This window comes from Notolepis coatsorum, assembly GCF_963971535.1.
Source record: "Notolepis coatsorum genome assembly, chromosome: 10".
In the NCBI taxonomy this organism is placed as follows: Eukaryota; Metazoa; Chordata; class Actinopteri; order Aulopiformes; family Paralepididae; genus Notolepis; species Notolepis coatsorum.
Window position 1 is genome coordinate 53219782 of NC_140174.1, and position 17463 is coordinate 53237244.

Consider the following 17463-nt stretch of genomic DNA (forward strand, 5'->3'; position numbering starts at 1 on the left):
TGAGTTGCTTGAGTTTCTCTTCGCACGGTCGGATCCGTCTCCCTCCCGTCCTCCAATATGGAGGGTATCCTCCATTGGGGAGGGTCGGGGGGCTCGGTCCTCTCCGGTCTGATGGTTGTGGGGGGCCTCAGCGGGGTACATTTGTCAAGCTTCTGGCTCCCGCTCAGCTCCTGTAGTGCAGATGACGCTGAGCGGAGCCAGTATGATATAGAACGTAAGGTTATGTATATAACCAAGTTCTATGAATACTGGTGACGCTCAGCGTCAGGACGCCAATGCGGCCCTTGACCTCGCCTTGTGGTGAAAGTTTGGGAAGGAGGCGAGTAGGTGACCACACACCTGCTTATGAAGGTAGCGGATAGGGGTGTGACCAGACGGATGCTGGTATGTAAAGGTACATTGTGGATTTTTATTCAGTGCTGTGCACGAAGTGAGGTTAGTGCAGATGACGCTGAGCGTCACCAGTATTCATAGAACTTGGTTATATACATAACCTTACGTTATTAACCGTCGGTAGTGTGATAGTAAAGGGTTAACCTTCTGTAGTGTGGCAGTGAAAAGGTTAATCCAAGTGAATGTTTATTTTAATTTTAAAAAGGTGCCGCTGAATGTCGACCAAACTGTCCCTTTGATGCCTATGCTGTTTTATTAACCAAAGAATATTTTGTTAGATCATATTTTTGTATAACGTTGCTTTCTGGTGATATACTATGCCTTAACAGTGTTTGAACATGTTGGCTGTGGGTGCGGGGTGCCACATTATGACTCATTTGAGTGATACAACTGTAATTTGTACATATTCAGTGTCATATGCGATGCGTCTATTTGACGAGGGACAGGTGTGGTGGATCCACCCAACATGAACCTGAGGGGTGTGTTATCCACCCAGATGGTAATGGCTAGATCCAATCGCCCGGAAGGATATTTACACATTTATTTTTAGTTTGTAAGCAGTGGAAATGGTTATGGTTAAGGGATATTTATAAACAACCTTTTAGGTGAATATTATGGTGAGTTGCAGCTCTGCAGCTTGGCTAAAATTGGCAGCAGATAATCAGCACACCTGGATTAACAGGGTGCTTGCCACAGATAACACATCAAAAACACAATGGTAGCTGAACTCTCCAAATCGACCATGCAAAAAACGTATTTAATCAAAGGTTTCCATGGCTAGGCTGTCTACAACAGGATATTGTGAATGTGAACGTGACGACCCCAAGGAAGGTCCTTCCGGGCTATGGGGTCTAGACACTACCTCTCTGGATTTGCAGAGGGAAAGACAGGTTAGGGTGGGTTGGGAATTTACCAAAATAGTCACCTATTCAACCAATTTTCCATATCAAACAACAATCTTTTTGGAAAGCTGCCGCTAGAACCAAGCAACCTTTTCCTTCCATTCTGGACCGACCATCCTACCAGAATTACCTCTCTTCACAATGGTCTCTCATCACATATTTAAATCATTGCTGATTAATCACGCAGAGTATCTATCAAATTATATCATTTTGTATTCTTGTTGAATAAACCTGCATTTATGTCAGCGATGATTAGGCGAATGGCAACATTGCCACGTGTTAATGAAAGGGCTACCATTCTTCAAATTAAGATTTGCTTTGATATGACCCCTATTCACTTTTTTTTCTTTTTTTTTTTATCCGCTTTTTCTCCCATCCCAATTTTCGTATCGTCCAATTCAACCCTCCCCTGTCTTTGAACGCTGTTTCATGCCTCCCACAAGCCGGCTGCAATGTGGACTAAGTCATACATAGCACAAGTCCCCTCCGATACTCGAGGTAACAGCAGTCGCATCTTTCTACCTGCGCGGCTCCATCTTTCAGCGTCAGGGGTCTGGGCTTTGGAGGGGAGCCTCCCCCATCGCTTCCTGATTCTACTGCGCAGGTGCACCAACCGACCTGTAGGAGTCGCTGTCCACAACGCCCGATCCCCACCCATCAGTTTCCCACCCCCTAATACTGCAAATGTGTATTAGTGCGGACGACCAGCTAAACTGAAAGCAATGTGGAGCACTGGGCTCGAACATCCCTGTTCGAGCCCAGTCTCCAGTATTCGTGGTGAGCGCCTTGCCCACTGCACCACGTAACCGCCCCGCCCTATTAACTTTTCTTGAATGTAAATAGTGTATTTGCCTGTGTTGAAGAGACAGGACACCTGTGTCTGACCGTTACCATAGGGACTAATCTAAAAAAAAGAAAAAGAAACAGATCATTCTGTCACGTGGCCAAATACCACATATAGTATTTATACAAGATTCCAATAAAAAACACAATCACAAAAAAAAATTAAAAAAACTGTTAATATTGTAAAATATTGAAGAATTGGACTTTTCATAAATCTCTGGAGGACATTTCCCCTGTTATGGATACAACTTCACAGAAAACGTTACAATGCAATGAAGCCTCACAATCAGTGAGCCCTGAACTGTAGGTTGGTTGGTTTGTTTGTTAATTGAGCGTTTGCTCAATTACTTCAACTTGGTCAAGCTGGAATGAATTAGTCATCCACCACACACTCTACAACTGAGTCTGACCACTCTTCCGAGCAACTGAAGCTCTTTTCCCATCCGTATTAAAATGACAAATCTAATATATAATTTCATGAGATTTTATCTCACAGACAAGGACAATGAGTGCAGATTTAATTTGTGAGATTAATAGCGAGTTTCGGAAGGGCTGCTCTTTGACAAAAATAAAATAAATACAATAATGAAACCAAACAACATTTGGAGCACAAAGGGGAAAGTGTCTTTGTTTTTCAGCCAGCGGGCCCAAACTACTGTACAGTATGTCCATATAAAGGTATGATTGTGTAACTTCAAGAGCTCTCTTCAACGCCTTCTGAAAGCGCGAGAGATCCTCCATGCGTTGGGCTCCTCGTAGCGGTTGTAGAGAGGTTCCAGTTTCTGTTGTTTCTTCTGCCGACTGAGGCGCGTGGGGTCTGCCACTCTGTAGAAGGCCGGTGCGAGCTCCACCAGCCAGCGGGGGTCGATGGTGGTCACCTCTCGCATGTACTCCTTAGTGGTCAGGACCAGCTCGTGGTACACAAGCCTGGGGACGGGTACGAGAAATATGTTCATTAACAAGTATAAATTACATGACATTTTCACACACATAGGGATCTCTGGAGGAAGACGGAACAGATCTCCATACATTTTCAAAAACGATCAAAGCAATGGACTACATCTATATTGTTCAGTAAAAGCAATGGATAGGATCGGTATTTGGCATCAGCCGATATGAGTGTGTAGTCCTGAGAATCTTGGAAGAAGAGAATTGTCGCATCCCCACCCTGGACCCAGGGTACCCAGTGAACCCCATCGGGTAACCCATCATCCCCAGATGGGGCACGGATGGACTCACCATTCTGGCTGGCGGTTGAAGAGGGTGCTGGAGGGGTGGAGGTACACCACCTGCTGGTCGATCAGGGTGCGGTAGCCTTCCTGGGGATGTTTCCTGGCGGCATTCCTGAAGTAGCCGCTACAGACGGCTTTCTGTACCCTCACCGTAGATTTCCCACACGACACCACGTCCAACTTGTGTCTGAGAGAAAGGTTCAATGTTATTTGTATATGATTTGCATCCTTTACTTTTATACAATTAAAAATACAATATGTTTTTGCATATGATTGCAATGACATTACAATTTAATCTTTTTAGGAATTCAATCATTCTTTAGGCTACATTTACATCATCTTACATCACCTCCAGGACAGGTGTGATGTGGAATTAAACCCTGCCCTCTTTTCTTGATCCTCCAATCACAACTGTTGCTCCTTCTCAATAGGAGGATAGGAGGATCAAGAAAAGAGGGTGGGGTTTGAGACAGGTCAATTCCATGTTGCGATTATGGGCCAACAGATCAGTATGACTGAATGTAGGGCTAGGAGGTATGACGCATCTTCTTTTTTCTTTTTTTTTTTACAGCTTTTATCGTAGATAGGACGGGCAGAGAGGAAAGTTGGGTGAAGACTGCTGCAATGTACAATTTCTAGATTAAATAACAAAATACACATATGTATACATATTTCTTTTATCAAATTGATATATTGTTGATTACGGTATTGTAAAAAATGCATACCTTTGCATGCCTCCATGATGGTACGTGTATCTTAAGATACGTCATACCAGGGGCACCACGGTGGCACCCCACGTAGCTGCGCTCGCAGTGTAATCGCAGCGTCCGGGGTTCGGATCCGGCCCGGGGGCGTCTATTCTTATCCTAACCCATGTTTGCTTCCGTGTTCGCGTTTTGCGCTCTGATTGGCCACTGACGTACGCTAGTTTTGCCCCCCCCCCCCCCCCCCGGTATGAGCGTAGAAATAATGCGTGGAGAGCGGAGAGCGAGCCTCTCACACACACACTTTGAAATGGGTATCACAGTAGTACGCCCTACTGTAGAACATGAGATATTAGCATGACATCTGATTTATGAATGCCAATACTAATTAATGCCTCGTTCGTCTGCTGGCTGTGGAGCCTATGGTCACAAGTTCAAATCACTCTTGGTTCAAGTTTTTTTTTTGTTTTGTTTAATTAATTTATCCACTCTGGTTGGATGGTGTGTATGTATATGTATGTATTGTGCTGTATAATGACAATACATCGAATCTCATTTTGAAATCGCTACGCTGCCTATTGAATGATAACGGTGTTTTTCCTGTACGGTGGAGGAAGCGGTTTAGAGGCAGGAGGCAGTCAGTGTTAGCAGCGAGCAGAATGTTTGCATTCCATCAGAACACAACAACTGATAAGAGCCGCCGCAGGCACAATGGTCAGAGGGAGAGGTTTGACATTAATGAAACTTCAGGCTATGGACTGTTATGGAAAATATGATATGTTTCATCCTATTACATAATTTGTACAGCTTACTGGGCCTATTAGCACTCTAATGTACAGACAGCATGTTATAGCTTTGTTAAATACATATTCTCTGTACAGCCTTGACTAGTTAATATAGTTGACTAGTATAGTTTCTCAGACAGTAGGGCGACAGTCCAAGTGTTCTTAAAAACAACGACCAAGGCCCAGGACAGTTTGTCTTAGATATGTAATAGTTTCAGAATATGTCACCTTGTCCTTTTCTTTGTTGTCTTTTGTTTCATATCAATCTTGTGTCAGATACGACAAAACCCCTAAACCCATCTTTGTTTTCCATTTTGCCATCTTTATTTTTTCATTTGTCATCCCAAGCTTGTGTATTTAATGTAAGTCTGACCAGACCTCTTACTCACTTTCTGGATGCTTGTGTATACTTACAGATTGTAAAATGAGGAGTCTTCAGAAATAAACTATTATTTTTAAGTAGTTTGACTCGATCTGAATTTCTACAGTTTCCCTGTTTGGCTAAAATATTCCACAACAATTTCGTGACGAGGTATGGGATACCGAGGCTTGACCACCAGCGGGCTGAAAGTCGGTGAATGCCGTAGAGCTTTCCAGGGGAGCATCATCTTTCCCGGTCTCAAAATCCTCAGAGAAACATGTGCTTTAAGGAGACGAGAGAACTGCTGAGAGAACGTCTGGACGCCACCTCCGGTATTTTCCCCTGTGGACGTGTGCAAGGTCGACAGATCGAGCCTGATTATCCGGTGAACTGTTGAAATTCTGATTCTGTCTAAACTTGAATTAGGTTTGTCTAAAATAGGACATAGAACCTGTCAGAGCTATCTTTTTGTTCATATACTACAGTGTGCTTGGCAGAGCTGAATAGTTCGTACAACTGTCCTATAAAAGTAATTTAGGACTGGACTTTGTAATGAAACTCAAGTAAGGGGTACTCTAATAGTTCGGACAACTGTCCTATAAAGTAATTTAGGACTGGACTTTGTAATGAAACTCAAAGTATTTTAAGGCACTGCTCTGTTCTGTAAAGAATGTTTGAACATGGTCCATCAGTGTCAATATGACCTGTTCAGTTGCTCATATGATTAGGGCCTTGACCTAACCATGTGACCTGTTCAGTTATCCATATGACTTGACCCGTTTCAGATACAGTTAATTCAGAACTGTCCTTTAAAACATTTAGGACTGAACTTTGTAAAGAAACTCAAAGTGAGAGAGAGCCGAGCTGTCCTATTGTTCGAACTGTTCTATAAAGTAAATTTAGAACGGACCTTTGCAAAGAAACTCAAAGTGAGAAGGAGTTGCTCTGTTGTTCTGTAAAGTAATTCAGAACCATATCCTGTAAACTGTAAAGTAACTCAGGAGCCCTTATGAATTAAGAATTATGATTCTGACAGTATAAAACATGGATACTGGCGTAAATAAATGTGGTTTTCCACAGGGAAGTGTAATTTTCTATTGCAAATGTTAAACCAACTTGAAGAGAGACTGAATGCTAGGAGAGAAGAGAGAAATAAAATGGCTGGCAGTGAGAAAAGTACAGATGACACACTCACAATACCTCACCCTCTCTCTCCCCCACCTGTACCTATCTATCCCTCTTTGTCGCTTCTCAAGGTGGACTCCACCATCTCAATGCCTATCCATGCCTCCCGCCCCACTGCTCCAGAACCAGGAGGCAGGTGCAGCTGACCCCACTGCTCCAGAACCAGGAGGCAGGTGCAGCTGACCCCACTGGTCCAGAACCAGGTGCAGCTGACCCCACTGGTCCAGAACCAGGAGAAGCTGACCCCACTGGCCCAGAGCAGCTGACCCCACTGCTCCAGAACCAGGAGGCAGGTGCAGCTGACCCCACTGCTACAGAACCAGGAGGCAGGTGCAGCTGACCCCACTGCTCCAGAACCAGGAGGCAGGTGCAGCTGACCCCACTGGTCCAGAACCAGGAGGCAGGTGCAGCTGACCCCACTGGTCCAGAACCAGGTGCAGCTGACCCCACTGGTCCAGAACCAGGAGAAGCTGACCCCACTGGCCCAGAGCCAGGAGCAGCTGACCCCACTGCTCCAGAACCAGGAGGCAGGTGCAGCTGACCCCACTGCTCCAGAACCAGGAGGCAGGTGCAGCTGACCCCACTGCTACAGAACCAGGAGGCACGTGCAGCTGACCCCACTGCTACAGAACCAGGAGGCAGGTGCAGCTGACCCCACTGCTCCAGAACCAGGAGGCAGGTGCAGCTGACCCCACTGCTCCAGAACCAGGAGGCAGGTGCAGCTGACCCCACTGCTCCAGAACCAGGAGCAGCTGACCCCACTGCTCCAGAACCAGGTGCAGCTGACCCCACTGCTCCAGAACCAGGAGGCAGGTGCAGGAGACAGAGGGCGAGGCCCTGCTCCCCTACCACAGCTACAAAACACCACCACCAAGCTATGGGACAGTTTCCAGATGGGACAGCAAACCACGCTGGACAAAGTGAATTCAGAACATGGTCCATCAGTGTCTATATGACCTGTTCAGTGCTCATTATGATTAGCGCCTTGGCCTAACCATGTGACCTGTTCAGTTGTCAAGATACAATGACGACAGTTCCAGCTTATCTTATCTTCAATTGTTGGCCAGACAGGACACTGGTACAGAAACTGTGCTAAATCAAGAAAAACCATGTGGAGCGACAGAGGCAACAACTAAGAGGAACCCCGGGTATTGGATGGCGGAGAGAAGGGTCACCACCTGAGATCGACAAATAAAGCAAGTAAAACACACACTACAAAATCATCTCAAAGTATTTGGTAATATGTACTGAACTTTCACGTTACAAAAATGCACCTGAAATATGTGTCAACGTTTAGATAAAACAAATGTATCATTAAAAGTCCTCTTCAAGCAAACATTTTTGTTTGAGATGCAGCACTTGTATTCATAGTGATCAATGTGAAAATTTTAATGGCTTGTATTCATAGTGATAAAAGTATCTTATCAAATAGGGAATTTGAGATCTATTTGGAGAAACTTTCTATAACCAGTGTATGGCAAACATAACAGTATAAAACAAATTTCTAAATGTTAATAAACTAGTTTGTGGGGCGCCCCAGTGGCGAACCACATAGCGCGCTCAGCCGCGACACGGCCGACCCGGGTTCGACTCCCGAACCCGTCGTTATTTGCCGAATGTCTTCCCCCCACTCTGTCTCCCATTCCTCCTCTGTCTCTCTCTACTGGACTGCCCAGTAGCAATAAAGCGATAAAACGCCAAAAAAAAAATCTTAAAAAAAAATAAACTAGTTTGTTTTCTTTGGTGTGTGGGTTAATGAATTCAGTTGTAGAAATGTAAGACCTAGGCAGGTTTGACCTATCATAAACCTATGCGAAATCAGACACCAAAATATAATTTAGTAAACAGACACCATTGTATTCAGAGATGAAATGCTTGGTTATGTATGACCCTCCTGAGATTGTGCTTCATACAGTGGCTAGAGTCTTTGATTATTCTCTTAGCCTTGGCACTCAAATTATTATTCTTTTTTGTTTTGCCTTATCTCTCCGCTCTGAGGGGGGGCAGCTTGGCTGTGCAGCTGTGCCAAGCAAATTAAAAATAGAGTTCTCCAACCAACATCTCTCAGATCCTGTTGTGCTCAGTTACAATCAGGTCATTACTATTAGTCATAGAAACAGGGAGGCTTTATTTGAAATTTAGTTAACCAGGATTGACTATGTCAATTAGGAGCACATTCTAATTTACAGACAGCCTAGTAAATGTTATTGGTTAGACCAGTGTTTCTCAAACTACGGGTCGCGACCCAAATTTGGGGTGCGCATTGGCAAAAGAAAATAATAATAATCTTTTTTTTTCCTTTTATGTTCTGGCAACATATTCTGGCTAAATATGCCTCATTTTATAAATGTGTATTGATAACATAGTGCTGTAATAAAATATTCTAATAAATATGCATGATCAAGTTCAACAACGTGTGCTTTTATTTTGATATTCCTTTATTCCACGTTGAAATTACGCGATACATTAAGTGTGGGGTCCCCAAAAAGAATCCTAAATAAAATGGGGTATGCCGCTGTTATCCTTCTATTCACTCTGATATTTTCTCACCTGAACTGGAGTCTACCCCAGTTTGCCTTTTTAATCCACCTTTTAAAAATAGGAAAGGCCTGGGGGTAATTAATTTAAAATGTAGTGTGTAAGTGTCTGTTAAAACAACAAAACAGTATTAACCCATTCTCCGCCAATCACGTGTTAAGGCGGGTTTCTCCGCCATGCGTTGTCTGCCAATCACCCCGTAAGGCGTGTTTGAGATCAATATTTCATATTTTCGTCATGGTATTCATATTTCACCCACAGAGTCTTGGCTGATGCTGTCTGAGCCATCACAACTCTGCAACGCTTCAATACCGCCACCTGGTGGCCGATCGGCGAGTTGCCAAACCGGAAGTGGCCATTGGAGCTCGGTCCGTCCCCTATTTTCGTCCGGCCACTCGTTTATCATCCCGGGGCTCAATACAGACACCGTCGATATGGATCTTTGCCATAACTCAATAATTAACATGATTTGGACGTGTATTAGTAATATACAAACCGGAAATGGATTGCATCGATCAACATCCCATAATTGGGATCCGTTTGCTCTACTCTCATCGCCCAATGCTACGAGGAGACTGGGGTGAGTTTCAGCGTTTTTCTTTATCATTTTCGATACAAACTGCTCTGATCAATATATCACCCATACTACCGTAATTCCTCTAATAGTGACCCGGGCTTGTATTTGTTTCAACTGTAGCGGGTACCACGCTTTTATTAGGAGGAGGCATGTATAAGAGAGAGGCCTATATTTCTAATTTTAAAATAGATCATAATGAATAAATCAACATTTTGTGTCAGTTTGAACCCAGTAAAATGTACTGGGTTCATTTATTGCAGCTCCGGGTACAGTAGGTAGCAACGTTAGCTCTCATAACGTTAGCCAGTTAGCAGCTCCAGGTACAGTAGGTAGCAACGTTAGCTCTCATAACGTTTCCACTCGGAAAGTAGTGTCTCCATCTCCTCGCTCACTTTTTTGTCCCTCCTCCAGTCTGGAATCAATGTTAAAGTGCTTTGCGGCTTTCTCTCCCGAATGCTCCGCCGCATACCTCAAAACGTCCTCTTTAAACTTAGCGTCAAACTTTCGTCTCTGTTTAGTACCGGTAGCCATGCTTGCTCTGTTGTTGTTGTGTTACGTGCTGCGCGCGACCCGTGTTCCATACGGAAGTAAGGAGGTTCGCTCACGCGTATATTAGTAACCCGGTTTGTATTAGGAGGTCGGCTTATAATAGCTTAGCTCAACAGCGCACCCGGTCATTAATAGAGAGTCGGTTTTTTATTGAATATAGGTCATAAATCATTTAACGTCTGTCATTGAATTATAAATGACCCCCCCCCCCCTCCGTTCACCCGCAGATGATCAGTCATGACGTTTAGGACCATGTATAGTTGACATTTTTAATATAACGTTGATCGGTATCAAACTGCATTTGATAATCTAATACCGGTATATGCATTTATGCCTATATCTCACGTTCTATGAAATACTGCAGAAAACAATAAAAACATATTTATATTCTAGACGGTATTTTAGTATGAATGTGTGAATGAAAAAGTAAAACGTACCTACATCCTGAACGATAGATAATTGATGTTGAATGGGCCATAGTAATGTCAATTTAGCAATACAATTTAAAAAGTTATAGCCCTGCAAAGAAGGTGAACATCTCCATAGACAAATAGCGCTGGCAGAGGATGATTTAGGATGATCAAAGTGGTGGCAGAGAATGGGTTAACAACAAATATGGTATCTGAGCAAAGATATTTGTCTGGATTTTAAGAGGCACTTCATTTGAAGCTAGTAATTTGTTTGATAACAATTACACAGACCCCCCTATTGGCGGTCATGAACTGGTGCACACCGTGAGGCATCCTTCACAGTTGTTTTTCCTGCAGCCTTTTTCTTGCAGTGTTGTTTGTAAAGCACTACAGACCATAGATACACAGACAAGAGATACAAGGAAATCAAGTGGAGGGGATTAGCTGCTCCATTAATTACTGAACAATAACGCATATCTTTAATCTTTCATTGTTGTCATGTATAGTTCCTAGTATCTGGAAAATAGCTCATGTTCAGCTCATACCAATCTACCTCTGTAACTATTACACTAGCACTCTGAGTGAAAGATCATTCAGAATGTTTCCTTTCAAAAGAGACCAGACTCATGCATGTGCTATAAGTGGTCACCAATTTACTTTGGTTATACAATCGACAGGCGTTTTATGCAAAATGTGCCAGATGCATAACAAGATTATATATAGTAATATATATATATATATACTGACACACACACACACACACACACACACACCTGTCCATGATGCTCATCATCTGTTTTCGGATGTCCTGAGCTCTCTTGAGGGAGCGAGCCTGGATGAAGTTCTCAAAACACCAGGGGTTGGCAAACTTGTTGTTCTTCCAGGAGTTATAGACGGCCAGCAGGGTCAGGTGGTCTCCCTCCAGCTGGAAGAACTTGGCTTTCTTCTGGTCGGCCTGCGCCTGTTTGTCCTGCAGGGGGAAGGGAGGGAATTTGGTTGAAGCTCCTTGCAGCTGAAATGCACTGCTTCACACCGTTTCTGTTTTATTATTATTATAATTTGTTTAATCGGACATGCTAAATCTTTTTCATACGTTTATGAAATTCTTAAAAGGCAATAAAAATAAAATCTTAAAATATCTGCTTAATACATTTAAGTTGATCAACAGACAATAGTTAGCATAACTGCTGCCAGTAGAAAGTAAAATTAATTGTTGCAATATGAAAATTATTCTCTTTAGAGAGGGGGGAAAAAGCTTATAGCTGACAGCAATTAAATAATGTGACCATGACGAATGATGTGATGTATTGCTACATACTGTACCTTGGGTCTATAGAAGATGTTCTGCACAGACAGCATGGAGACGATGGTGAGCATCTCTTCACTACAGCTCAGGTGGACGGACATGATCAACATCTTACACAACATGGGCTCCAGAGGGAACTCAGCCATCTGACACATAGAAACAAAGACATGCTTAGAAACCAAGGCACAATTTCAAAACATACCGGTACTTAAAGGGGACATGCATTGCTATTCCTTGCACTATTTGGGCAACTTTACACAATTCCTATGAGTCTATGGAAGACATCTGTACGTTTTTTTTTTTTTTTATTCGTTGTTTTATATATATATATATATATATATATTTTTTTATCTTTCTCCCCCCTCCTTTTTCCTCCGATTTTCTCCCATCCCAATGTTAGTCGTTATGCCAATTCCCAATCCCCTTCCTGGTCGCTGCGCACTTACCCCCCACAGTCGGTCTGGGAGAGTGGAGGCTATCACGTGCTTCCTCCTACACACGTCTAGCCAATCAACCGCTTCTTTTCACCTGGCAGCGCGGACTCTCACTGAGAGGGTGTAACGTGTGGAAGGATCACACTACCCCCCTTAGATCCTATCCGCGCTGAGCAGGCGCCCCGACCGAACTGTAGGAGTCGCTGTTTACAACAACCCGGATCCACCCCGCCAGCTTTCCCACCCTCTAATACAGCCAATTGTATTAGTGTGAACGGCCAGCCAAGCTGGTGACAACGCCGGAGCTGTGAGCTGGATTCGAACAGGCGAATCCAGCGTTTCCGGTGTTGGTGAAGAACGCAATATCCGCTACGCCACCTGACCGCCCCCATTTTTTTTTTTTTTTTAAGATTTATTTGTTGGCGTTTTATCGCTTTATTGCTACTGGGCAGTCCAGTAGAGAGAGACAGAGGAGGAATGGGAGACAGAGTGGGGGAAGACATTCGGCAAATAACGACGGGTTCGGGAGTCGAACCCAGGTCGGCCGTGTCGCGGCTGAGCGCGCTATGTGGTTCGCCACTGGGGCGCCCCAATTGTTTTATATTTCTAATGAAGCACTCAAAAGCATAATTTTTCAGCCTCAGGATTTCAGGCTGTTATTGGATGGGCTCCGCCCATAAGCGCTTTCAGTGACAGTCACCCACACAGCGTGATACATACGAGAGAGATCGAGAGAGAGAACGAGCAAGCGAGAGAGAGAGAGAGAGAGAGAGAGAGAGAGAGAGAGAGAGAGAGAGAGATGCGTCCCCAACACACACACAGTCAAGTTTGTGTGTAAATGCTCCGACGAGGGAGAGAGATGGCGCACACACATTTACACACACTTCTGCACGGTCCCGCCGGTCCCTCTCTCTCGCTCATTCTCTGCCTCTGTCAAAACCCGTTTGAGGAAGTGTCGGGTTACACTATTCGCTACAACCATAGAGGGGCCGTTACTGCAAATCAGTACCTTATTCACGTCAGCAATACCATCAAATCAGAACAGCTTAGTTAGTGAGGGAAAATCTCGTGAACTCGAGACTAGACTGGTGAGTCAATATGATAATTAACGACACAGACCACATTGATATAATCCCCAATTGCTAGGATACAATGCTAAACACTGGAAAAGGCCATTTATAATGCATGGGACCTTTAATTAAGTCAATGCACATTGTATGTTTATGGTACAGAGTGTCAATCATGTTTATTATTGCATTATTTACAAATGTGTTTTCTGCATACACAAACCCAAATCAGACCTATATCAAAACCTCAAATGCATAAACATTTGAGTTTTGAGATGACCAACATTTGATTTCTGCTTGAGCAGCAAGTCTATTAGCATGGTTTTACCAGCAAACACAGCAGTGTCATCAGCATATATGGTGATATCGACAGACAGGTTTCAGTGATGAGTCGTTTTGTGCAGGTTTATCCATTTCTTACCCTTCGCCCCAGGCGTGTGAGCAGCCCTTCATCGTCCAGAGCTCCCAGAGTGTACAACTGCTCCATGGCTATAATCAGGGTCTCCATGGGGGGTGAATCCATGAAGTCAAATGCTAGAAGGTCATTAATCCCCATGGCCTGTGGAGGTTAGGAGAGAGGCTGTACTTAGAAAACAGGTGCCCAAGGTCTAAAATGTTACATGGGTGTCGGGTGGCAAGCCGAAGAAATGCTTCAGAACATTCAGAAATGAGAAATACATTTAGAAAATTTAGAAGGAAATAATTGGTTCTTTAGGTACCGTGTGATTCAAGACCACAACTAACAGGCCATAGCAAAGACTGTTACAATCCAGGTGTGGGGTTGCCGTTACAGCCGAATCTACAGCGTATACCTTGAGAGACAGCACAGTGCTGGCCAAGTTAGTCCTCTGGATCTCAGGAACGTTGGTGGTCAGCATCTCATCTCTGTAGGCCCTCTCAGTGTAGAGCCTGTAACACTTCCCAGGACCTGTTCTACCAGCTCTGCCTGACCTTTGTTTGGCTTGGGCCTGAGCAAGGAAAAAAACAAGTTCCGTTAGGAGAGCGGTTCTCAAACTACGGGTCGTGACCCAAAGTGGGGTCGTGGGTAGGTGACAGTGGGGTTGGCATGTAAACAAATTAAAATTAAATAAAAAATCATATATTTATTTTTATGTTCCGGCAACATATTTGGACTAAATATGCCTTATTTTATAAATGTGTATTGATAACATAGTGCTGTATTTAATTTTCTAATAAATATGCATGATCAAGTTCAACAAAGTGTGCTTTTATTTTGATATTCCTTAATTCCACGTTGAAATTACACGATACATTAACACATTGAGTGCCACGCCCCTTCCGGGAAGTGACCCCTTCCTTGCCGTCCATTAAACCCATGTAAACGTAGTTGTAGTTTGTAGAGCTAAACCTATATTTCATAGTATAGCAGCTATGGGTCTAATAACGCCGTCGAGTCTCAGTGACTTGCTTCTGGTCAACGTGCAAAAAACTAATTTTTTCATCCGTACATTTCCGTTTTTATACCGTTTTGAATATGAATATAGTTTGGGTGCTTCTGAGTCATTCCAGGGAAAAGACGTGAAAACTGCGTTTTTGTGTAATTCAATAAACACGTTGTAATTTTTCGCCTGATTATCGGATCTTCCTGAAATCAATGCTAGATCATAATTATTATCCTTCCTCGTGCACGCATGCAATGTTGTTTAGACCGGCGCCCCCCCCCCCCCCACCCCTCCTGCAACCCAACGACAAACAGCCACACATACAGACACAGAGACAGCGTCGATCGGCGTAGAAATAAATATCAGATCAACGCAAGCTTTCATATATAATGTCCTTACCTGGTCTCTGATGTAATGCAAAAAAATATCCAAATATCTGATCGCCATTCCAGTTATCCACAACGATCCTGTCTCCGACGTTGTTGGGCATTGCATTTCAACGGGCGGGCGGGGTCAGTAGTAGTCAAAACCATCCCTACAAGCGTGTGTTTTGCCGGAGTGTTTAGGACCCGCCCCCACGCCGCAGCTCGGTAGAGAAAAGAAACCAACCCGTTTCTAACGGGGTGCATTACTGGCCGAAGGCGCTAAGGGCGGTATAAGACCGTCTGCCAGCTCAGACACATTCAGTACAGCAATTATGAATGGCAATAGCGAATAAAAGAAATACTGTGAGAAAAACGTAGATCTACGTTTCCGGCACTCAACGATCGGGCGACAGAAACGTAGTTCTACGTTAATGGCACCAGATGTGTTAAGTGTGGGGTCACCAAAAGAAATCCTAAATAAAATGGGGTCGTGGTATAAAAAGTTTGAGAACCCCTGTGTTAGGAGATAGGTGTTAATATTCCATTTTTATTATTTGTATTCTTTACACCAATAACATTTAAATAAAGTTTTATCAATTTAACTTATATCAATAAGTCTGTAAAACATCCTCCAGCATGTCACAAAAAGGACCAGGATATGTTTCATATTGATAAGGATTCCGTTAGTTAGCCCACCTGTGATATAGGGGTCACCACCAGCTGGTCGATGCCGGTCTTGGAGTTGTATACTATCTGCTTGACAAAGCCAGGGTCCACCACATAATAGATCCCATCAATAGTCAGTGAGGTTTCAGCGATATTGGTGGCGATGATAACCTTGACAAAATGTAAGAGACAAGAGAATTAGTCCCAATGTTTGGTAACAATGGTGACGTGAGGTTTTATCCAGCACTTGCTGTTACCTTTCTGCTGCCTGGGGGGGCAGGGTCAAAGATCCTCGTCTGCATCTCACTGGGCAGGGCAGAGTAGACGGGCAGGATGATCAGTTCAGGCACATCGGGCCCCAGAGACTTCATCCGCTCATACAGGATCTCGCAGGCCGTGTCGATCTCCTCCTGACCAGTCAGAAACACCAGGACGTCACCTGCAGAGAAAAGAAAAAGGTTGTTTTAGGCCTTGAGTCTTCTGAAGGCTATTCCAACTGTGGGGTACATACAGTATAGCATCAAGTTTAATTATAAGAACAGGGATGTTTCCCCAAAGGTATTGGTGTCAAAATAACCATTGCTTCATTGTAGGTTAAGGGAAAAGAAAGAATCTTAGCAACAGGATATATATGGGAAACCCAGCTCAGTCTAACAAAAGACTGTGAGGTGTAATACTCAGGGTTTACCATATAAACTTTATTTGTGACACAATACAGTTTTGATTCTTAAAATTTGCTATAGATAAAATGTCTATGTAGAATAATCATTTAAAAACATATATTATATATTATAATAAAAAATATTTATTTATTGTACATGTAGCCCCCCTCCCTACATACAATTTCCACACATGGAATGCACCGGATTGGATAAACATGCTGCTAGTTGAGCTGGTGCTCTAGTGGGACATCTAGTGGCTCAATGGTATCTATAGCACCTTTAAGGCAACAATTCAACATTTGGCAATATCACAAAATCACATATAATACAAAACAATTGGGATTTGATTCAGTAACATATGATCAATATTATATGATATATTGTGATCCAGTAGAGACATTCATTTTACAACATTTCGATCAAGTCACCATGCAGTACAACCAAAATAATGAGGATTAAAAACAGAACTGTCTGTTTGATTTACAATATATATTATCAATTTTATCTGAATTCATATATATATATACACACATTGAATTGGATGGTTGCCTTTTAAATTAATGTATCGTTTAACAAACTAGAAAGGGGGAAAAAGGCCATACTCAGGGTTCCCACAGACATTGCAAAATGAAATTAAAAGGATACACTTCACTTTTAAATGCAGTTTTTTTATAGAAAGAAAATCGGATCCAATATTTATGGCTTAAAACTAATTTCCGCTGGGCTGGGTTTAGGCAATACTTAAAACAGATTACATAGTAGGTTGACGATGTAGGCTATTATTGAAGCTCCCTTTTGTCTTTCTGATGGGTATATATTGCAATGAATGATACTGTAAATGTTATTACCGGTAGTTGCTCTTTGAAGAGAAAAGATGTAACGTTAGATATTTATTTGTTTGGTGTAGAAGTATGGGCACCTGTTAGACGGGTGTAACTGGGTTTACTAAATTCTCAAAATGTGTAAAAAAAAAAAAAAAAAAACTTAAAGGCCAACCTTCACGTTGTATTTTTGTTCAATAAACAATGTGGACTAGGCCAACGGTGACTTTCATGAAGAAGGGAAAAAAAAGTATTGAAAT

At 43.0% G+C, this 17463-nt stretch overlaps 1 protein-coding gene across 1 annotated transcript in view; it reads right to left on the reverse strand.

The window, feature by feature from the left end:
* Nucleotides 1–2226: 2226 nt before the first annotated feature.
* The window catches only part of LOC311236113 (ATP-dependent RNA helicase DHX8-like), a 41140-nt gene continuing 25903 nt past the window's right edge, over nt 2227–17463 (reverse strand). Inside the window, 8 exon segments of the mRNA XM_084323723.1 lie at nt 2227–3065; nt 3378–3557; nt 11253–11449; nt 11803–11931; nt 13708–13845; nt 14099–14254; nt 15751–15891; nt 15978–16159. Of these exon segments, the coding sequence (XP_084179849.1) occupies nt 2846–3065; nt 3378–3557; nt 11253–11449; nt 11803–11931; nt 13708–13845; nt 14099–14254; nt 15751–15891; nt 15978–16159 (1343 nt within the window). The 3' untranslated portion in view covers nt 2227–2845.